At 40.4% G+C, this 24,026-nt stretch overlaps 1 protein-coding gene across 5 annotated transcripts; it reads left to right on the top strand.

The window, feature by feature from the left end:
- Positions 1-9,357: 9,357 nt before the first annotated feature.
- On the top strand, positions 9,358-23,873 carry LOC134798846 (collagen and calcium-binding EGF domain-containing protein 1-like). 5 transcript variants are annotated; one of them, XM_063771237.1, is made up of 9 exons: positions 9,358-9,529; positions 15,832-15,963; positions 19,264-19,412; positions 20,204-20,349; positions 20,725-20,878; positions 21,414-21,505; positions 21,983-22,152; positions 22,847-22,995; positions 23,650-23,873. In XM_063771237.1, the coding sequence occupies exons 1-9, from the start codon at positions 9,411-9,413 to the stop codon at positions 23,853-23,855; spliced, it is 1,317 nt and encodes a 438-aa protein (XP_063627307.1). In that variant the 5' UTR covers positions 9,358-9,410; the 3' UTR covers positions 23,856-23,873. The 5 variants fall into 5 exon arrangements, with proteins under 5 accessions (XP_063627307.1, XP_063627305.1, XP_063627303.1 ...); XM_063771235.1 differs by lacking the exons at positions 9,358-9,529; positions 15,832-15,963 and adding an exon at positions 16,148-16,262 and having other exon boundaries at positions 20,719-20,878; XM_063771233.1 differs by lacking the exons at positions 9,358-9,529; positions 15,832-15,963 and adding an exon at positions 16,596-16,710 and having other exon boundaries at positions 20,719-20,878.
- The last annotated feature ends 153 nt before the right edge of the window (positions 23,874-24,026 follow it).

Consider the following 24,026-nt stretch of genomic DNA (forward strand, 5'->3'; position numbering starts at 1 on the left):
TTTCAGTGCGCAAACGTTCTGTGTCTATTCTTTGCTTAGTACGTATTGAGATTGAATTGAAAATGTATTGTTGCGCTTTGCTCGCGTTCAATCGCAAAATACAGTTCACGTCGCAAACATCAGATTGAGTTATAATTTTTTTTTCGCTAAATGCGGTAGCTGCTCGTTAGTTACCAAATTTTTACATTACTTACTTTTAAGCTTGTAAAAGGTCCGAGGCGTGAAATAAATACCCGTAAGTTTAAAACATTGTATGCAGACAAAAACTACCAAAGCGCTATAAACCGTGTATATTTTTAGTGTTTTATTTATAAAATGTTTCGAGTGTGTCAGTGGATCATCGGCTCGGCCGTGAGCATCGATGTAACGTCAATAAACAATATTATTAGTGGGGTGTTTGTGAATATGAGAGTTTTGGGATACTTTAGTGTTTTTACAGTACATCTGGTGTTCTACGACATAAATTACGACACCCTGTGCTATAATAAGCACATTACGTAACTACGTCGAAAATTTAAATGGCCATATGTACTGTAAAACGTCGTACAATACACGTGCGAAAAGGTAATTCGCAACTCGTGTCGATTTAAAACACTCCCTTCGATCATGTTTTAAAATTCGGGACTCGTTGCGAATTTCCTATTTTTCGCACTTATATCGTAAATATAGCTGGTCAAGCAAATCTTGTCAGTAAAAAAGTCGCGAAATTCAAATTTTCTATGGGACGTCATCCCTTCGCGCCTACATTTTTCAAATATGCCGCCTTTTTCTACTGACAAGATCTGCTTGGCCAGCTATAACTAATATGTTTTAATGTACCAAATTTGAGATGTGTGTGATGATAAATAAAAAAAATATGTCTATCCTCGTCCTACCCACTATACTTTATAGTTCAAGCCATTGAAATTTAAACTGAGTTCGAAGCAAAAAAGCCCAGCCATGGCAGCCATACTTTCACCGAGTTTAAATCTATATCCCATATCAGCGCAATCATCACTTTTTGACCTGATTTTCAGTAACAAAGATTACTGAAATTGGGAGATGGTTATGTGAGGATTGAGCCCAGAATTTAGATTTCATAATATGAAATTATGTCCTATTATGAATAAAAACAGTGTGGTCACGCTATGTCCCTGAAATACCCTACTGCAAACTATGTACCCAGGGCTATTCCTGGCCAGCCGCGCAACGCCGCCCAAACTTTAACCCGGCAGCAAACATCAACTCAACTATTGGTTATTTGTCTATTGAGCAGCAAAACTTTGCGCTTCAAAAGTCGTGCCTTTTAAAAACGATAGTAATTTTGTCGGACATTTTGATAATAATATTCATTATAATTATTATGTAGGTTAATAAGCCTTGTATGGTATGAGATAGGTACATAAGGCTAATAGTTACATGAAACTTGGCATAAAAATTTAAGTTTGGTACTGTCTGGTACAGTCAAGTGTAAAAATATGGGTGCACTCATCTTACTCCAAAATATGTCTCATAGTTCATTTGTTGATTTGTTGATTACTCTCCACCGCGCATTTGTTGATACTAAGCAGTAGTTTGAATAGCGCTGCTCATTGCGTTCATTTTGCAGCTTTTAGCAAGAAAAGATAGTATATGTGTACTAAAATAGCTATAACTTAAGTATAAGTGTTGTTTTAGTATTTATTATTCAGACGTTATGTCTATAAAAGCCATAACTAACCCATATATGCAGCTACTGAATAACAAATAATATGTGGATTTCATTACAGCTTCCAGTAATAGCGTCCACCTTTATTCAAAAACTAGCATTAAAACAGAAACTGCAACCGCTTTTATACAGTTGAAAGTCTTCACCGACGCTTCTTTTCAGCATTTAGTAGCCACACTATCACATTTTTCTTAATATTGTCTGCTTAATATCTCACGACACAAAATATATACAGCTAATTGCTGCTAATGCTGCTATTAAGTATGCAGCTTTTAGTAACCACAAATGCTTTAAGCTGAATACCCAACTAGCAAAATCACGCTAACAACAGTCTCTAGACTACAATTTTGTCGCTCTTATATTGATTTTATATCATCGTATAAGCCCGGGTTTGGGCACAAAGCATAAGCGTATTTATTTTAATATCGTTCTAATATCAGTCTAATTGAATGTTGTTTGCATTCACAGTAATCTTTTTCAAAACTATATTAAGCTGCTTTAGGCTAATATCGCTTTTACGTAAGTATCTTGTAAGCCTATATAGGCTTATATTGGTCGAACGTAAGTATCTTGTAAGCCTACATAAGGCTTATATTGGTCGAACGTTAGAATCTTGTAAGCCTAAATAAGCTTATTTTGGTTTGAAACATTCTATTTGTGAAGTATAAATATACGGGTGAAATTAACTACAACGTGACAAAAACATATTAGTGTAAGTGTTTATCAAACTTTTTATGAATTATCTATACATATAATAAAGCTGAAGACGGTCGAAAGTCTGTACATGGAAGATATTTGAAAAAAAGTTGGCTGGGGATACTTAGAATCGATAACAGAACACGTTCCAAAAGTTTTTAGAATTTTTGTCTGTTTGTCTGTTTATCTGTTTATCTGTTTGTCTGTTTATTTGAACGCGCATCACGTGATAACGGCTGAACGGATTTTGATGAAAACTTTACTAATCTGTCGAGAAAATCCCCGGCCAGGTTATAGGCTATAAAAATTCAACCCCTAAAAGGGGGGGTAGCCACAACACTCGATTGACTTAAGTTTGCCCCTGAATCTTATGGCGCTACTTAGGAAGGAGGGGCAAACTTTTATCAAATATGTGCTACCACTATTGAGTACCCTGGTAAACTAACAGATGGTGCTGAATTTAATACGTTGTGACATGAATAAGCCACCGAGGAAAGATTTTGCCAAATTAACTCTAAGTTTAGAGCAGGGGGTACGGATATCAACAAAAATAATTGAATAATTATGTTGATTTAATAAATTAATAATATAACAAAATTAAACGACAGTAAATTAATTGCCCTTCATTGCACAGTCTTTTGGGGAACTGAGTAAACATTCATTAATAAAGAAAACTAAAAATGAGTTTACATAGTTACATAGTGGTAAAATAAACACACATAATTATCAAACATGCGTATAATTGCATAATTATTTAAAATTATTAATTTTCTCCATCATGAATTATACCTAATCGTAATTATATCGCACCCATATCAAATCCATATTCATACAAAGTGGGTACTTTGACAAAAAAAACATTGACCTCTGTCATTTGCAGTGCCGGATTAACCCTTTTAGGCAAAATAAGCACTTGCTTAGGGCACCACGTCTAGGGGGCACCAAAACCGTAGGCAAAAAAAAGCGCAGGGCTGCATCAGCATTGCAGTCGTCGTGGAGTAGGTACCTACATGAAACTTTTATACGTGTACAAGTACCCATCTAATAACGTCCCATCCCTTCTCTGTATGAAATCCTGGATTCGCGCCTGGTTGGGACTAAAAGTAAAAAACCGGGCAAGTGCGAGTCAGACTCGCGCATGAAGGGTTCCGTACCATAATGCAAAAACGGCAAAAAAAACCGGTCACCCATCCAAGTACTGACCTCGCCCGACGTTGCTTAACTTCGGTCAAAAGTCACGTTTGTTGTATGGGAGCCCCACTTAAATCTTCATTTTATTCTGTTTTTTGTTGTTATAGCGGCAACAGAAATACATCATCTGTGAAAATTTCAACTGTCTAGCTATCACGGTTCGTGAGATACAGCCTGGTGACAGACGGACGGACGTACGGACGGACAGCGGAGTCTTAGTAATAGGGTCCCGTTTTACCCTTTGGGTACGGAACCCTAAAAATGTACAACTGTCTATCAAACTGCGTTTTTTATATCGAAAAATTTTCGCGCTCGCTTCGCTGGCGTTTTCAGTAACATTCTAAGATATGATAAAGGTGACATTCGGGTGGCGACTGCAGTAGCATTACTCTGTTGTAACGTTACTGCTGCAGTACTGTCAATTTTCGTGATAAAATGATGTGACTGATTTCCATACTAAAAGTAGAAATGTACAACTATCTATCAAATTGCGTTTTATATCGAAAAATTTTCGCGCTCGCTTCGCTCGCGTTTTCAATAACTTTCTAAGATATGGCAACTGCAGCAGCATTACTCTGTTGCAACGTTACTCCTGCAGCACTGTCAATTTTCGTGATAAAATGATGTGACTGATTTCCATACTAAAAGTAAAAATGTACAACTGTCTATCAAACTGCGTTTTTTATATCGAAAAATTTTAGCGCTCGCTTCGCTCGCGTTTACAATAACATTATAAGATATGATAAAAGTGACATTCGGGTGGCGACGGCAGCAGAATTACCTACTCTGTTGTAACGTTACTGCTGCAGCACTGTTAAGTTTCGTGATAAAATGATGTGACTGATTTCCAAACTAAAAATAAAAATGTACAACTGTCTATCAAATTACGTTTATATATCGAAAAATTTTCGCGCTCGCTTCGCTCGCGTTTTCAATAGCTTTCTGACTCAAATCGCGTTTTTTATATCGAAAAATGTTTGCTCTTGCTTCGCTCGCGTTTTCAGTAACATTCTAAGATATGATGAAGGTGACATTCGGGTGGCGACTGCAGTAGCATTACTCTGTTGCAACGTTACTGCTGCAGTACTGTCAATTTTCGTGATAAAATGATGTGACTGATTTCCATACTAAAAGTAGAAATGTACAACTATCTATCAAATTGCGTTTTATATCGAAAAAATTTCGCGCTCGCTTCACACGCGTTTTCAATAACTTTCTAAGATATGGCGACTGCAGCAGCATTACTCTGTTGCAACGTTACTGCTGCAGCAATGTCAATTTTCGTGATAAAATGATGTGACTGATTTCCATACTAAAAGTAAAAATGTACAACTGTCTATCAAATTGCGTTTTTATATCGACAAATTTTCGCGCTCGCTTCGCTCGCGTTTTCAATAACTTTCTAAGGTTTGGCGACTGCAGCAGCATTACTCTGTTGCAACGTTACTGCTGCAGCACTGTCAATTTTCGTGATAAAATTATGTGACTGATTTCCATACTAAAAGTAAAAATGTACAACGTTCTGTCTATCAAAATGCGTTTTTATATCGAAAAAATTTCGCGCTCGCTTCGCTCGCGTTTTCAATCACTTTCTAAGGTATGGCGACTGCAGCAGCATTACTCTGTTGCAACGTTACTGCTGTAGCACTGTCAAATTTCCTGATAAAATGTTGTGACTAATTTCCATTCTCAGCTGTAATGCGGCAATGAACGTCACTCAACTGACCAAAAAAATTCAATGTAATCTCGATGACCCTAGGGAGAGGGGGCACCATGGTCTAGAAATGCTTAGGGCATCAAAACGGCACTGGTCGTTTGCGGAGTCAAACGATTTGGGATTCGCGTTTAATACGCATTACCATGCCTTCCAGAAAAAAATCCAATCATTCGCGAAAGTCTCGCAACGCATTGAGGTTACAAGGGGCACGTGGTCTTCCTCAGGAGTCTGAAGAAGACCACGGTGAGTGGCGCCCTAGCCAAGCAGGCCGCTTCGCTTTCGCTCGCGCGCGTATACCTTACTGTATCGTCCGATATACATCTACTACTCTGTCGTTTATATCACGTGTAAAATTTGAATAAGGGCGAAAAAAATGTTGATTTTGGAGTGTAGTTTTATTTAGTGGGACCTAATTGTAAAATATTTTATCTGGACTGCAGTCCTCTAGCATATCCATCTGTCAACTTTACTTCAAGTTGCGCCTACAGGGGAGAGTAATTAGCCGATTACTGACACAGACCGAATTCCACGCGGGCGGAGCCGCGGGCACAGCTAGTGTTTAAATATAATAACGTGCTGTTTATCATCGTCTGTTTATGTTTCAGGGTAAGTATTCACATGGGAAAATATTATTTATTGTAAAGTAGATCCTGTTTTACACTTCAAACTTCATGCGCCTACTCAAATATGGTATTTGAATATTTTTATAATTATTTTATTTCTTTATTTTGTATTGACAGTCAGCCATTGATGTAGGTGTATTTTTCAAGCGCACTATTAGAGTATTTTAAGCATTCTGAATACAAATGATGTGGCCATGTTGAATAAATTACGGTTCCTTGCTTTACTTATACTAACAATAGTGTTCCCAAAAACGATTTAAGATCAAACCATCTTATATTGATCTTCTCTTTTGTGATATAAGTGTCTTGATCTTATATCACTCTAATATCTTACTAAAGTGCTGCTGTTAATCTTATTATAGCTTTAGTAAGATCAGAAAAGTATGTACTTACAGTGTTATTATGCTATGTTGATATTAGTCTTACATTCTTACAATAGCATTTAGAAATCTAATATAAAATCAAATGAACTAAGAGAATGAGGATATAAGACCAGGTACTCTCAAGTTCAATGAGACTTCGTAAATGTTGTTGTAAGAGCAAGAGGCTTATAATAGTATTATGCTATGTTGATATTAGTCTTACATTCTTATAATAGCATTTAGAAAGTCTAATATAAGATCAAATGAACTAAGAGAATGTGGATATAAGACCAGGTACTCTCAAGTTCAATGAGACTTCGTAAATGTTGTTGTAAGAGCAAGAGGCTTATAATAGTATTATGCTATGTTGATATTAGTCTTACATTCTTATAATAGCATTTATAAAGTCTAATATAAGATCAAATGAACTTAGAGAATGTGGATATAAGACCACGTACTCTCAAGTTCAATGAGACTTCGTAAATGTTGTTGTAAGAGCAAGAGGCTTATAATAGTATTATGCTATGTTGATATTAGCCTTACATTCTTATAATAGCATTTAGAAAGTCTAATATAAGATCAAATGAACTTAGAGAATGTGGATATAAGACCAAGTACTCTCAAGTTCAATGAGACTTAGTAAATGTTATTGTAAGAGCGAGAGGCTCATAATAGTACATATTATGCCATGTTGATATTAGTCTTACATTCTTATAATAGCATTTAGAAAGTCTATTATAAGATCAAATGAACTTAGAGAATGTGGATATAAGACCAGGTACTCTCAAGTTCAATGAGACTTAGTAAATGTTATTGTAAGAGCGAGAGGCTTATAATGGTATTATAAAATGCTCTTATATACATATATAAGACTAGGTAATAAGACTAAACTTACTAAAGTGCGTATTAGCTTGTCTAAGACTAATATAAGAGCGATGATAAGTTCAAAACAAAAATAAGAGCGCTATAAGCTCACTACTCTTATAAAGTGCGCAATCTGAGACTTTTTTGCTAGTTGGGTAATGTCTGACTAACTGTGTAAGAAATAAGTATTATTCAGCTTTAATATGCAAAACCGATACTATGCAAAATTTATTCAGCATTTATTGACCGAAGCGAAGCGAAGGTCTACGTTTTGACTCGGGCATTTTGCTTTCGTATGTCCGGATGTTCTCCTCTACAGGTCGCAATTCTTAACCGATTCTCGTGAAATTTTGTGACCAAATTTTATGACTAAATAAAATTTTTTTGTCAATCCGGTTTTTGGAAATTTTTAAAAATGGCGGAGTCGTGATACCTGGCGCCTAAACAAATAGTCGTATCGATATCATAAGACTTTTTTCTTTTTGAGACATGTTTACAGAGTTAATAGCAAAAAATGCAGAAAAAAATTATCGCTGGTTTAGGTGGTATTTAGATATCTAATTTTAACTAATTTTAATTTGAGAAGGAGTAGCTAAATTTCGTCAACCCATCTAAGAACTATTTGGCTCAGTTTGTAAACGTTCGCTTTTTCTGTTTGCACAGAGGGTCTGGGTTCGATCCCCAGTAATTGTATGCTGGGATATTATAAGTATTATAACTTTTTGTATTTTTTTACACATAAATTTCGTATTGTTTTTCTTTAATTTACTATACACCGTGTTTTTATTGAATTCCGTTAACTTCGGGGTATAGTTAAGTACGTTTATAAGAACTAATGGCATAGTTAATTTTCAAAAAAAAATGTTTTTTTTTGTTTTCTTTTTTGTTTTTTTTTTTGTTTAAAAAGTAATTAAATGTAGCATCTGGCGTTGTTGTAACACGGGCATTACATTTAACTCAACCAAACAATTGAAATCTGTGACATATCAATGTCATTTCGTACATCAATCGACCGAGATTGTACTTAAGTTTAGTAGCAAATGTATGAACTCATTCTAAACACTAATCAATATGTAAGCCGGCCCTAAGGCACACGCTTGTAGAGGCCTTATAGTCAAAAAATAAATTATGGATTATCTCCGAAATGGACTTAATTAGAACATCGGTGTCTTTGAGAAAGTTACTTGATTTAAGCTCAGGAATGCACCCTTGAAATTAACGGAAATCAAAAAAAACACGGTGTATTTAAAGCTCTTAGCACCATGTTATTTCAAGCTCTGCTCGCGAGGTCTACAGCTCACAGAGCCACTAGTTGGTATATAGGCCCACTAGGCCCACATATTTTCTTATTCCGAATTTAGTAATTTCCACCGCTTATACACAAAATTTATGCAATCTTAATTTGAATAAGATGATAATTTTACTCTATTATCCTGCTTGTGTGTTACTTGGGTGTACTAGTTTTCGTTGTTATTCAAAGAAAATAGAGTGAGTAGATTTTTTGTATATAAAGAAATATATGTAACTTGTATGTTTTTGTAAAATTTTGCGTTATTTCAGAATGTCGTTATAAAATCAGAGCGTAACTTCGATTGTATGCCGGCGCCTAGGTTCGTGTCTCTTAATAAGTAATAACAAATGCAATTGCACTCATAGTTTGATCACAGTTGATCTGATTAGCAAATCAATTGCGTTCGATAAGTGAATACGAATGAATGGGTTACTGTGTGATGAATGAATGAATGAAAGCTAAGAACTGGCTTTATTGCGTGCGCACGAGCGCTGGCTCTGGGATGGCATTCAAACTTTAAATATATTATCTTGATTTGATGTTTCTCTAAGCATCTAACGCGCACTTTTATATTGACGCGAGCGAAATACAATATAAAATCAAATTAACATAATTCAAGTTCTTGCCGCTCGCTCCCGGTCCCGGTCGAAGATAAGATTATATGTATTAAAGCCATCTTCTTCTATAAAAAAATGCGAACGTAGGTATAATTTATATACTCATAACATAAGACTATCCAATATACAGCGTGCAAGAGGGCCAAAACTCAAAACTCTTTCAAAGATTTGTAGCGATTTGGGACAGTAGTGAGTGTGGATTTTATTTTTATAGCATTTTATTGCACTAGGAGCACAATAAACTTAACACTTTTATTACGACTAGGCCCGCATGACGCAACGGTAGTGCATTTCAATTTGACCAATTACGCCTACAAAGTTTGAACATCAGTGCACGGACGCATCGGCGCGCAACAGTCGCGATGCGCACGCTCAGCTCGGCGGCCTGCTTCGTGCTCCTGCTGTGTCATACGACCCTGGTATATTGTCACCAAGAGGGGTACTACGCTGAGGAAGGTTATCCTGATGACATTTTGGACGTGTGAGTGTTTGTGATCCCAGTGTATTCAAGTTGTTTTTTTTTTGGAATAAGTGGTTAAATTTTTTTACAAATTATTATAATTGGGCATTTACGACTGTAAGTAACGATAACTGACTAAATATTAGTGCCGTAGATTTGCGAACTCTTACCCAGTGGGTAGGTATAATTTCACATCAGTATAAAGTGAAAAAGTCAGTTGTTTATACCTAGTGTTATAGTAGATCTTTATTGCACCCTATTAAAACAGCGAAGTATTTTTTACATAGCGTAGGTACAAGCATTGGCGGGTCCAGGAATTGGGTTTGGGAGGGGCTTGAACCCAATGAGGATGGATAGGTTTAGATAGGGACCTTACTTTATATATGATATCTAATATTGTCAAATTAATAATTACGGACGGATAACTTAGAAGATAAGCAGCTTTAACGTTTCCGTTAATTGCTCCTATTAAGAAATTTTATGATTATGAAAAATCTGGTATGTACTTATGTATGTACTTCAAAGTCTTCAAACAAAAGTCGCCTTTGCTTTTGACCGAATGAAAAAGTTCCATATAACATACATTTCTACATTTACTTAGTTAGCTCAGACCGACGATAATGCATACAAATGGGAAACCAAGAAAATCGCAACAACCAACTTTTAACCAAAACACTTGCTCCAAACCGAACTGCAAAGGGTTCAACGACTGCCAGCGAATAAGTACAATGCACCATGAGCCCTGTTTCATACTAACTCTTTACTCACCATAGGTGAACCTTATGTCTTCGCAGTAAGGCTTAAAAACAGACAGTTAACAGTGTGGTGTGGTACCTACGCGTGCACTGGTATAAATAGTGCAATAAGCTCTCTTTGAAGCTTTCTTGGAAACTATCCGCGGAAGATATTTCATCTTATGTCTACTGGCTGTCACTATTCTCTCGGTGAAGAGAAGCTATGTATCATTAAAGTACATATACAGGATAGCCAAAAAATAAGTGCATTCCCGTTGCCAGGGAGGTTTTGGGATTATATTGAGCAACTATGGGACCAACCCCGAAATCGCGAAAAAAGTCATTAAGAGCTAAATGATTGCCTCTCGTTGAATAACTACTGATGGCAAATGAATGATGAGCCACACCATGCGGTAAACCACACTTCCTGATGGTTTGTAACACTGAGTAGGTACTGTCATAATATGCTGTCACATAAAAGCGGTATTTTCCTTAGAAGCCTACTCTCAGAGACATTTTTGGTCAAAATAAGGAAAATATCCTTTTAAATGAGAAGGTTATAAAAAGTATTTTTCTCTACCAATCTAAGTTTAATAATCTTTAACAAAATATGAGCCGACTTCAATTCAAGGAATAGTTTAAAATAATTATAACTAATTCAGGTACCTAATCTCCGTTAGATGTTAGATAGTAGGTATTTATTTGAAGATTTCCCTCGATTTCTCTAGGATCCATCATCAAATCCAAAAATGTTGCCATTGGGACTTACTGTGGACCCATTGTCAACAAAGCAAGCAAAGTAGCACGAATTCAGAACTTCCTCCTCTAAGAACGAAGGTCCAAAATTGTGGTTTCAAGAAGTTCACCTTCAAAACAGAAAAAAAATATCGTTTTTTTTTAAGATGACTAAAAATTCAGTCACGGTCCTTAACCACAACAAGAGATTGAAAAGCAATGTCAGCATTTGTAATAATAAGAATAAATAATAAAGAATAAAGATCATTTATATCAGCAAAAGGTTACAGATATACCACTAGGCAATGCCTGTATCGCGGAGAACCAATAACAATTTGAATATCAGAACTGTTACAATTAAAGAACATTTAGTAATTAAGTGCAATAAAAATAGAATTCCGTTCATAATCTTACACATCAACCTAATAGTTTCATAAATTAAAGAGTCGCACGCGCAGTAATTGTTGATGATTTTGGGTCATCGCTATAAAAGCTCGTATGTATGCAACTATGCATGTCCTTAATCGGTGACGTCACAGTCGATAAGATAAGTCGTTAAAGCGAGACAATGTTTTACAGTGTGTCATCTCATATTTACTGTTGTATAGTGTGTTTTGATAACGATGTTAGGAAAATTTTGCCATAAAATAGGGGATATTACTGCAATATTCTGCCGCCAGAGTGCAGCACTACCGACTCAGTAAATTCATAGACTAACGTATACATACTGTGCCTTAAACTGTTTTTTGACAAGTTTTCACAGACAATAAAATATGACATTGATGCATCAAGGCGGTTTGTTAACAAGGGCCTACCGGTAAACGCGAAAATCGAAATTTAGTTATCTGCCTCTTTATCGCTCGAATATGCGAGTGATAGAGAGATTAGATAACGAAATTTCGATTTTCTTGTTTCGCGGTAGGCCATGTGATTGACGTGACGTGTGATGTGTCAATGTGGTTTGTTTACTGTATGTGCCACAAAGGTGCCACCTACGCAGAGCTTTGCCTAATATTCCCTATTGCTACACGCACTTACAAACAGCAACACTCCTAACTGTACATGGGTGGACCTTATTACAAAAAGGTAAGGTGTCCACCGATGTACAGTTAACAGTGTGCATGGGCGAGGGGCGAGGGTACCTAAGCACCTAAATTTTATTATTTTATAGTGACAGCCGAGGTGATCGTATATTATTATGATGATGATGATATCGTCCTGAAGTCCTTGCGACATGATCTGCGTCTCTTTAATACTAACCGTATTAAAGAGACTATTGAGCGAAACCAAGGCTCCAAAGTGTTCGCAAAGGACAAGTCTATTGGGCAAAGCCAGCTGACAAAGCTGAAACGGGAAGATGGCAGCATAGCGTCGAGCAAAGCGGAGGTTTTAGGTGAGATCGAGAGGTTCTATGGACAGTTATACACTTCGATCGCAAAGCCCGTTGACAGCCTGGTAGGAGATCCAAGAGCCAAGCTGTCCCGACATTATACCGAAGATATCCCGGACATCAGTCTGTACGAGATTAGGATGGCCCTGAAGCAGCTTAAGAACAACAAGGCGCCGGGCAAAGACGGAATCACTTCAGAGCTTCTGAGATCGGGTGGAACACCGGTACTTAAAGTCCTCCAGAAGCTCTTTAATTCCGTCTTGTCCGAGGGCATAACGCCTGAAACATGGAATAGAGGCTAGGTGGTGCTGTTCTTCAAAAAAGGTGATAACAACCTATTGAAGAACTACAGACCCATCACGCTTCTGAGCCATGTCTATAAGCTGTTTTCGAGGGTCATCACGAACCGTCTCGAACACAGACTTGATGACTTCCAGCCTCCCGAACAAGCCGGCTTCCGAAAAGGCTATAGTACCATAGACCACATCCATACGCTGCGGCAAGTTATACAGAAGACCGAAGAGTATAACTTGCCATTATGCTTAGCGTTTGTGGACTATGAGAAAGCCTTCGATTCGGTGGAAACATGGGCGGTGCTTGACTCTCTTCAGCGATGCCATATTGACTATCGGTACATCGAAGTGTTGAAGTGTTTGTATAGTAACGCCACCATGTCGGTCCGAGTACAGGAGCAGAGCACGAGGGCGATTCCATTGCGAAGAGGCGTAAGGCAGGGAGACACGTTATCTCTCCGAAACTGTTTACTGCCGTAATGGAAGACGCCTTCAAGCTCCTGGAATGGGAAGGACTTGGCATCAACATCAACGGCGAATACATCACTCACCTTCGGTTTGCCGACGATATCGTAGTCATGGCAAAGTCGATGGAGGAACTCAGCATGATGCTCGATGACCTCAACCGAGTTTCACAACGGGTGGGCTTGAAAATGAACATGGACAAGACGAAACTTATGTTAAATGCCAATGTTGTGCCCATCCCAGTCTCTGTTGGGAACTCGGTACTCGAAGTTGTGGACTCGTACATCTACCTAGGACAAGTACCTAGTCCAATTAGGTAGGTCCAACTTCGAGAAAGAGGTCAACCGCCGAATCCAACTCGGTTGGGCAGCGTTCGGGAAACTACGTAATGTCTTTTCGTCCGACATACCTCAGTGCCTCAAGACGAAAGTCTTTAATCAATGTGTGTTACCAGTGATGACTTCGCTGCTAAGACTCGCTTTATAGACGTAGAGAGAGCCCAGCGTAGTCTTCTCAAAATTATGTACTTTAAGAGGATGTGGTTCTCAACTGATAAACTATATCAAATGTGTAAGTTGCTTACTGTTAGAAAACTATATATACCTCTGTTCTAAGAAAGCATAAAACCACAACTTTTGATCGCAATCTCTTGACAAGACGGAGGAAAGATATTGCCATGCACCTACCTAAAACCAACACCACTTTTGCTAATAGGCAATATAATAAACGTTCTTCGCACCTATACAATATTTTAAACAAAGCACTAGATATATACCCAAAGCTACAATACGATGTAAAAAATAAGGTAGTAAATTGGTTAGTAGATAAAAATTACGATCAGGTGGAAGACTTGCTAGGTTATGTAGCCTAGCCAAGCCGCACAAGTACACACACTCACACACACACATACACACACACACACACACACACACACACACACACACACATACACACACACACATACACATACACACACACACACACACACACACACACACACACACACACACACACACATAATAATTAAGTATATGATAGTATAATACTAAATAAATTGTAAATTAGATATGGAAGAGCGGTGCCTCCCAGCACAGGTTATTTTGTAAATAACTTACAGGGAGACACCAGCCATTGGTAAAAATATGTAATGGTTTTTAATGAAATAAAGAATTTTGTATTTTGTATTTGTATTGTATTTGACTTACGGCTCCGAAACGTGGTCTTTCACTATCGGCCTCATCTCAAAACTCAAAGTCACTCAACGAGCTATGGAGAGGGCTATGCTCGGAGTTTCTCTACGTGATCGAATCAGAAATGAGGAGATCCGTAGACGAACTAAAGTCACCGACATAGCCCACCGGATTAGCAAGCTGAAGTGGCAATGGGCAGGCCACATTGCACGCAGAGAAGATGGCCGATGGGGTCGAAAAGTGCTCGAGTGGAGACCACGGACTAGCAAGCGCAGCGTAGGACGTCCACCCACAAGATGGACAGACGATCTTGTTAAGGTCGCCGGAAGACGCTGGATGCGGGTCGCTTCCAACCGGCACGTATGGAGGTCCAAGGGGGAGGCCTATGTTCAGCAGTGGACGTCTTATGGCTGAGATGATGATGATGATGATGATGATGATATCGCAACCATCCTTATCCCTAATACATTAGTTAGATATCGCTATCAAATCGGTAGTTGTATTGGAATATACATACTATTTGGCCATTTAGAAGGAGGATACTTACTTCGGTTAGATATTTACTGAAAGTAGCACGTAGCACCAACGTTTAGGAGAGAACGAAATGAGAAGGAAAATGTTGTTGGGACTTAATTAAAATCAATGAAGGTAGGCAGATTTCCAAACATTTCTTAATCTCTTAGAGTAGACACAGAGCTCTTAAAGTAGTTTTATTTTCATCACAAAACCACTTAAACAGAAACGACTGCATTGCACACATCAAATGTATTGAATATCAAAAGTTTTGAGAATGAAATAAAATTAGGTCAGCAGCAGCAAAAACAGGTACCAAGCCGTTTTAATCACGGATTCGTACCCGTGGCAAAGCCGGGACAACGCGAGGAAGATGACGATGACTTAAAACAGATAGTTAGATGTCTGGTTCACCAAGATACCTAAGACACGTACTACGATTAAAGGGGGAGTAGGTCTAAAAATATCCCAAGTTCCCGGATCAGGTTAATCAGTCTCGGAGGCGTTAGGAATAACTTTCAGTTACGGCACGGAAGGTATCTATCAACGTAAAACAAATGAATATGACTTGCATGTTGGTACCATCTGCCACACTTAAAGCCCTTGCTACACGGTCGCCGACAAGCCTTCTAACCGTCTGACCTTGGTCTGTCCTTGGTCAGTTTTGGTCAAATTTTGTTGGAAACAACTGTCTACACGGTCCGGGACGGACCAAGGCCACGCGGTCTGGGGGCTTGTCGGCGACCGTGTAGCAAGGGCTTCAGGGTGACTCACGCTAGACCGAGCCGTGCCCGGGCCGAGACGCCCGACATGCCATTTTCTATGACGCCTGATCGGTGATCACGTGGTGCTTTCCATAATAGGAAACGAAGCGCCGGAAGCTCCGGCCCGGTATAACATGAGTCATCCTTTACTCTGGCAGGAAGGTGATGTAGAATTAATTTAGATGGACTCTTATAAATACCAAAATATCACAGTTTAATAAATATGTAAATATTTTCAGCGCGGAGAGCGCCACCGCGTGCCCGACGGAGCGCGTGCTGCGCGCGCGCGAGACGTGTCGCACCGACGGCGGCGCCGAGATGGAGTGCATCAGGCTGCACTGCTGCGACACACATCGACACGTCGCTGGACGGTAAACCCTCAATAATTACATACATACACCACCGCGTGCCCGACGGAGCGCGTGCTGCGCGCGCGCGAGACGTGTCGCACCGACGGCGGCGCCGAGATGGAGTGCATCAGGCTGCACTGCTGCGACACACATCGACACGTCGCTGGACGGTAAACCCTCATATAATGACATACATACACCACAGCATGCCCGACGGAGCGCGTGCTGCGCGCGCGCGAGACGTGTCGCACCGACGGCGGCGCCGAGATGGAGTGCATCAGGCTGCACTGCTGCGACACACATCGACACGTCGCTGGACGGTAAACCCTCAATAATGACATACATACACCACCGCATGCCCGACGGAGCGCGTGCTGCGCGCGCGGGAGTCGTGTCGCACCGACGGCGGCGCCGAGATGGAGTGCATCAGGCTGCACTGCTGCAACACACATCGACACGTCGCTGGACGGTAAACCCTCAATAATTACATACATACACCACCGCGTGCCCGACGGAGCGCGTGCTGCGCGCGCGCGAGACGTGTCGCACCGACGACGGCGCCGAGATGGAGTGCATCAGGCTGCACTGCTGCGACACACATCGACACGTCGCTGGACGGTAAACCCTCATATAATGACATACATACACCACAGCATGCCCGACGGAGCGCGTGCTGCGCGCGCGCGAGACGTGTCGCACCGACGGCGGCGCCGAGATGGAGTGCATCAGGCTGCACTGCTGCGACACACATCGACACGTCGCTGGACGGTAAACCCTCATATAATGACAGACATACATACACCACCGCATTCCCGACGGAGCGCGTGCTGCGCGCGCGCGAGACGTGTCGCACCGACGGCGGCGCCGAGATGGAGTGCATCAGGCTGCACTGCTGCGACATACACCGACACGTCGCCGGACGGTAAATCACCCGCAATATTAAAGTAATTTAAGTCCACAACCACTCGTCAAAGGTCGAGCTTTATGAAACTAAGTACGGCGCTGTAAGTGGGTCATTCTCTGAGAATATTTCTGCGGTTGCGTCTAATTGCCACGACTCTATTCATACATTTTGTATGGGTCGCGGCAATTAGACGGCAGACATATTTTTTGAGAATGATCCAGGTATGTAAATTGTTCGAAAGCGAATGCAGAATTGCATTGATTGGCTGGATGCAGAATTGCAGACGCTGGCATCCTCGATTTGACCATAACACAGATAACACGGTACTTGCTCGCAACATAATTGACCGAAGCGAAGCGAAGGTCTACGTTTTGACTCGGGCATTTTGCTTTCGTATGTCCGGATGTTCTCCTCTACAGGTCGCAATTCTTAACCGATTCTCGTGAAATTTTGTGACCAAATTTTATGACTAAATAAAATTTTTTTGTCAATCCGGTTTTTGGAAATTTTTAAAAATGGCGGAGTCGTGATACCTGGCGCCTAAACAAATAGTCGTATCGATATCATAAGACTTTTTTCTTTTTGAGACATGTTTACAGAGTTAATAGCAAAAAATGCAGAAAAAAATTATCGCTGGTTTAGGTGGTATTTAGATATCTAATTTTAACTAATTTTAATTTGAGAAGGAGTAGCTAAATTTCGTCAACCCATCTAAGAACTATTTGGCTCAGTTTGTAAACGTTCGCTTTTTCTGTTTGCACAGAGGGTCTGGGTTCGATCCCCAGTAATTGTATGCTGGGATATTATAAGTATTATAACTTTTTGTATTTTTTTACACATAAATTTCGTATTGTTTTTCTTTAATTTACTATACACCGTGTTTTTATTGAATTCCGTTAACTTCGGGGTATAGTTAAGTACGTTTATAAGAACTAATGGCATAGTTAATTTTCAAAAAAAAATGTTTTTTTTTGTTTTCTTTTTTGTTTTTTTTTTTGTTTAAAAAGTAATTAAATGTAGCATCTGGCGTTGTTGTAACACGGGCATTACATTTAACTCAACCAAACAATTGAAATCTGTGACATATCAATGTCATTTCGTACATCAATCGACCGAGATTGTACTTAAGTTTAGTAGCAAATGTATGAACTCATTCTAAACACTAATCAATATGTAAGCCGGCCCTAAGGCACACGCTTGTAGAGGCCTTATAGTCAAAAAATAAATTATGGATTATCTCCGAAATGGACTTAATTAGAACATCGGTGTCTTTGAGAAAGTTACTTGATTTAAGCTCAGGAATGCACCCTTGAAATTAACGGAAATCAAAAAAAACACGGTGTATTTAAAGCTCTTAGCACCATGTTATTTCAAGCTCTGCTCGCGAGGTCTACAGCTCACAGAGCCACTAGTAATTTTAGACACGACTCACACAACACATACCTACATAAGTAGTACAGTAGTTTTCAACGAAGCTAGGGGAGGATCGTGAAGTCTTTTGAAGAACTGATTTAAAGTTGGCATACATAGTTAGAGACCCGTGAAGAAAGACCGGAGGGCTTAGATAAAAATGATCAATTAGTAATCAACCAAGAACAATGCCACCAACAGCTGCTAACTAATTACCTCAGCAGCTGATTGCTATGCATTCCGCGCCGGTGCATTGCTATGCAGGCCTAACAGATCGTCTTTGTTCGCTGCACTTCCAGCGTTAGAACAGTACCTACGCTAATTCGCATTTTTATTACCCGCTTGGGCCGCTTGGTTTACTGTAGGTACGAGTAGGTATGTGATACACCTACTCTGGTACTTGCATTTATCGCGGGATTAACACATAACATAACTACATAAATATACACGTGACCTTTTATTTGCCTCAATCAAACCTAATAAGGGGTATTACTGCAATGTTCTGCCGCCAGAGTGCAGCACTAGCTCCTCTAGTAAACCATAGAGTAACTTATACACACACTGTTCCTTAAACTATTTTTTGACAAGTTTTCACAGACAATAAAATATGACATTGATGCATCAAGGCGGTTTGATAACAAGGGCCTACCGGGAAACGCGAAAATCGAAATTTAGTTATCTGCCTCTTTATCGCTCGAATAAGCAAGAGTGATAGAGAGGTTAGATAACGTACTTTCGATTTTCTTGTTTCGCGGCAGACCCCAGATTGTGACGGATAGTGGTAGTGGCGCCTCCTATCTCCTATGCAGAGTTTCGCGTAATATTCCCCAAAGAGTATAATAATATATGTATAGATATTCCCTATTGACGTGATACAAGATTTCAATATAATTCCGAGCGAACATATGTGCACCGAACAGAACGAACTGGCTCAACTGGCCTACTTCGTAGTGCCCGTAAGGCCCGTCTTTACGAAGTCAATGACGATATCGATTGTACTGTTCCAGATGCATCCCCAACAACGTGGAGCCCTGCAGTCTCAACCTGTGTGAACAAGCGTGCGAGGAACGCGGAGAGAGACTGTGGTGCTCCTGTCACGCAGGATATCGGTTCCATGCTGAAAATTATCGTCGTAGGACGCAGCCATACTGTGTTGGTAGGTGACATAAACTTTTAGGCCCACTTCCACCATCCCACTAACCCGGAGTTAAGTGGTTAAACCGTTCCCAGTGTCAAATTGTACTGGTAACCATGGTAACTCCAGGTTTAACCGGTTAACCCCGGGTTATAGTGGAATGGTAGTGCAAGTGGGCCAGAGTCGGACCAAGCTAACTCTGTGTAGACTTTACAGGGATTGTGTAGGGAAGTGACACCATTAACGTCAAATTTCTAAGAAAATGTGACGTTTATCAACGTGACACTACCACACTTTGTAATTTCAAAGTAGGTGCAGTTAGAAGGGCTCTAACAATACTCAAAGCCTGGAGCTCTACTTGCACATAGGGGCTGTCCATAAATTACGTCATCGATTTTTGACGATTTTGGACCCCCCCCCCCCCCCTATAATCATCCAAAAATCATGCTTCAAATGACCCCATTTCCTCCTACTTCATGCTACCGTCATCCGATGTCCAGACCCCCCCCCCCCCCCCTAATTTGAAATGACGTAATTTATGAATAGCCCCAGTACATTTTCAATTGATCTTACAACCCTTTTTCTAGCCAGCAACCCATTCCACTGGCCACTCTGATCTCTACTGTTTGGTGCAAACGTGGTGCAAACTAACTTTACTCTCAATACCTACACTCATAATTGTATTGGTACCTTTTTCCAGAGCTAGTTCTTAGTGCCATTGCGGACACCAATTGTTAGGTATACCAATTTCCTTAAGGTTTAATATTTTTGTCGGGCATTAGGCTAACAAACTATGTACTTATAACTTCCAGACATAGACGAATGCGCTCACAACAAAGGCGGTTGCGAGTACCGCTGCGTGAACGACCCAGGCGGGTTTCACTGCGAGTGCCCCTCCCCGCAAACCCTGGCTAACGATGGTAGGAGCTGCGCGCGCCCCATAGTGATGCCTATGCCGGTAAGTATTTAATGTAACCGTAGCATAATGTAATAGGAATAAATAAAGTTGGGTCTAAAATTGAGCCTTGTGGTACGCCAATAGCAAGATTAACTTTACGCGTAAACTTGTAATTCGTATGCTGGAGGCTTCTATTATTAAAATAGGTACCTAACTCGGTATTTAACAGTTAGAAAAATGACACTTGGATCCACAATATATATAGGAGTGTATCATGGGCATCATGGCGCAGACTGTCAAACGCTTATGACAGAATACAAAAAATACTTATTATTATCTGTCTAATCCAAGGCTGTAAGTACAAAGTTGTTTTACCTGCGGTCGGCGGTGGTGTCCCGTAGGTGACCATAAGTACTAGAGCATCAATACTTGCAGGAACCGCTGCCCCTTATTCGTGCATCGTCTCGGTGCTACGCGCCGTGCGACTCCGTATCCTGGTTGTCGCGAAAAGTCCGTTCACTCACTGACCAGCTGCACTCAACGCAGACCGCCTTGAAGAAGTTGATGGACCATCCAATTTTCAAAGAAGGTAAAACTTCATCTGATGTAGATATTTCCTTAATGGCTCAATGACCCAAATAAAGGATCTTGGCTTAGGACAAAAAGAATGCCGTGCACTTTGCCCTATTCTGCGCCACTTCACACCACCACTTCGAGGGCAGACAGAGGTCTTTTAGGGCTTCGTCACTCCAAGGGACGCCCGGACGGACGCTTTCTACCCGGCCCCACATACTTGCTTTTCTCACTGATCGATCTTCTCCCATCTTCTTCAGGTGACCGAGCCAGCAGAGTCGTGTGGTTTTTATCTCACCAATTATACCTATTGGACACCGCAAACAAAGGGGCTACCGTGAAAAACGAAATTGCGGGGTATTGCAAATTGCGGGGATCTTTCTCTTTTACTCCAATGAAGGCGTAATTAGAGTGACAGAGAAAGATGCTCGCAATTTGCGAACTTCGATTTTTGTGGTTATAGTCCAGCTTCTCTAGCTCCCTATTCTTCCTGTAATTAACTAAGTAGTTTCCTATCCAAGGGCTTCGCTAAATAAAACATAACATTTCAGATGCTGACCAGTTTTCTGACTACACATACAGGGTGCTTGATGCTACTGCGCCGTTAGAGGGAGGTTACTGTCGATGCGAGAGAGGGCCTAGAGTAAGTATACTAAGTCACATTAAATGTTTATGGAATTTATATGGAACTAAAAGTTTTTAACAAGTATTTGTGGCGTGAACTACGTAGAGCAATTCAGGGTAACCCACTTACTCATAAAACTTTACAAGCCTCAATTAGGGTTAATTTATGTTTTATCATAACTGTTATATCCCTTTCTTACAAAATACTTATGTGAATAAGACAGATTGAGTCATTGTATCATCACAGAGTTCTAATGGCCACCTCCCGTCTCCATCATCAGATCAACTCGATGGTACCATAATATTGCACTATCACCCGACTTAGATATGTATGTAAATTTACAGCGTAGGTCAAATTTAGCTTCCAAGATTTGACCCACACTAACTAACAAACCAACAAACATACCTACATACTAACAGGGCAAGTTAAATAAAAACTCGTAACTACAGCGGCAAGTTAAAATAAAAGCTTGTAATAAAAACCATTACGTTGCAGGGTCCACCCGGTGCTCCAGGCGTCGAGGGTCCAAAAGGCGACGCCGGCGCTAGAGGACCCAGGGGCGCCCGTGGCCCTAAGGGGTCCATGGACTTGATGCTCCTCCTGCTGGCCGACATCAGACATGACATCAACAACTTGGAGGCTAGAGTGTATAAGGAGGGAGAACAGTAAGTACCGTCGCCCACACTCTTAACTGTCCATCGGTGGACCTCTGTCCACACTCTCAACTGTTAAGAGTGTTGCTTTTTGTACTAGCGGAACAACTTTTGGTCAAACTTTTTAGCTACAAAACTTCATTTATTCCGCTTTTAAGGTCATCTCTGGTCATTTTACTGCAGAACCTTTACCGTAACAGCATGGTATCTGCTGTATGATGCCATAGTCTATCAGAGGATGGCAAACCGCGGCTCGCGAGCCGCATGCTGCACTTTAAAGGTCCGATTATGGCTCAAGTGACCAAAATAATCACATAGGGCCCTTAGACCACTGAAAACAACATTAGCGGCTCTTTGGGCTACCTAAAACTGAAGATTTCTTCTACAGTTGGCTCTTTTTCTCAAAAGTTTGAAGACTATTTATTGGTTATCATCAGTGGCCTATTTTATAAAGCTACAAGTTACAATTTACAAGCGGAAGTCTTGTTCTAGCACATAGGGTTAGAAAGAGACTTCCGCTTGTAAATTGTAACTTGTAGCTTTATAAAATAGGCCACTGGGCTTATATAATGTACGTCCAACAGTGGACGTTCGAAATCAATTAATTATGACGCGCTGTACTCCCTAAAAAATTACACAATATGCCTATAAATGTTAAATCCCTGCTTTCTTTGACTTGAGTCATGAGGAAGTTCTAATTTTCCAGTCCAGAGCGGTTTGACCTGCAAAAGGCGTGGCGACGGCAGCGTAAGCAAGAGAGGCTGGATAAGGAGCGTAGAACCGACCAGGAGTTAGAAGCCTACACCATCCCGCCGGTTGTGACTACGAAGGGACCGGTGGAAATTTCGCCCAATGGTTAGTTACCTAAAAGTTCTTCAAAATAAATCAAAGTCCCTGGTTTTTCCACTAGTTAGCCAGAGCGGCATTCTAACATCATTTGCAGTGCATATCGCTCGCAACGACATTAAGTATACGTATCCTGCAGTGCAGTGCAATTTTTCTTTCAATCTGGAGATTGCGCCTATTAAGAGGTTTTTTAAATGAATATCCTAAAATTATAGGTATGTTCACGCACATTACTTTCCATTCTGTTTTGGTTCTGCGAACTGTCTCTTCAAAAGATCTCCTTTTAGTCGATCTAGCAACTTGACGAAAGAGACTGAAAGAAGTGACGTCATTCAAGATTATTTTGGGGGTCATTCTCTGAGAATATGGCTACGGTTGCGTCTAATTGCCACGACTCTTTTCATACATTTTGTATGGGTCGCGGCAATTAGACTGCGGCTTAGATATTTTTGAGAACGACCCTTGGATGAATGGCCCACACGGAACGTCCGATTTGAATGTAAGGTTCTTGAGCTGACCAATAGCAGTATACACCGATTGCACGCAAGCAAATGTTCGAGATTTTGAATTTCGAACGAGAATTATAAATTGTTCGAAGTTGGACTACTGGGCCTAAAAGACGCCTTCCTAATACTGTTCCAATAGCGTATTTTATATTCACAGGAATAAACGGCGATATCACTCACGACTCGGACTCGGAGAGCACCACCGACTGGTCAATGGTGAAAGGAGAGACGGACCCCTCAGACCTCAGCATGAAATTCCTGGACATGGACGAAAAGCTGCTGGAGTTCCACCTGCTGGCCAACTCCACGCACCCTGAGGACGACGAGGATCTGGACACCGATTATGAGTACAGCTTTTACTAGGATTATACAAGTTTAAGAAATAAATGTGTTTTATTTTACTAGTGAAACGATACCTACCGATTCTAAAGACGGTGCAAATATTTTAGAGTCCTGCTAAGAGCGGTTTCACACTACGTCCGATCCGAATCCGATCCGAACCCGTGAAAATATGGTCCGTAGTAGCCGTAGAAC

This window comes from Cydia splendana, chromosome 17, assembly GCF_910591565.1.
Source record: "Cydia splendana chromosome 17, ilCydSple1.2, whole genome shotgun sequence".
Classification (NCBI taxonomy): domain Eukaryota; kingdom Metazoa; phylum Arthropoda; class Insecta; order Lepidoptera; family Tortricidae; genus Cydia; species Cydia splendana.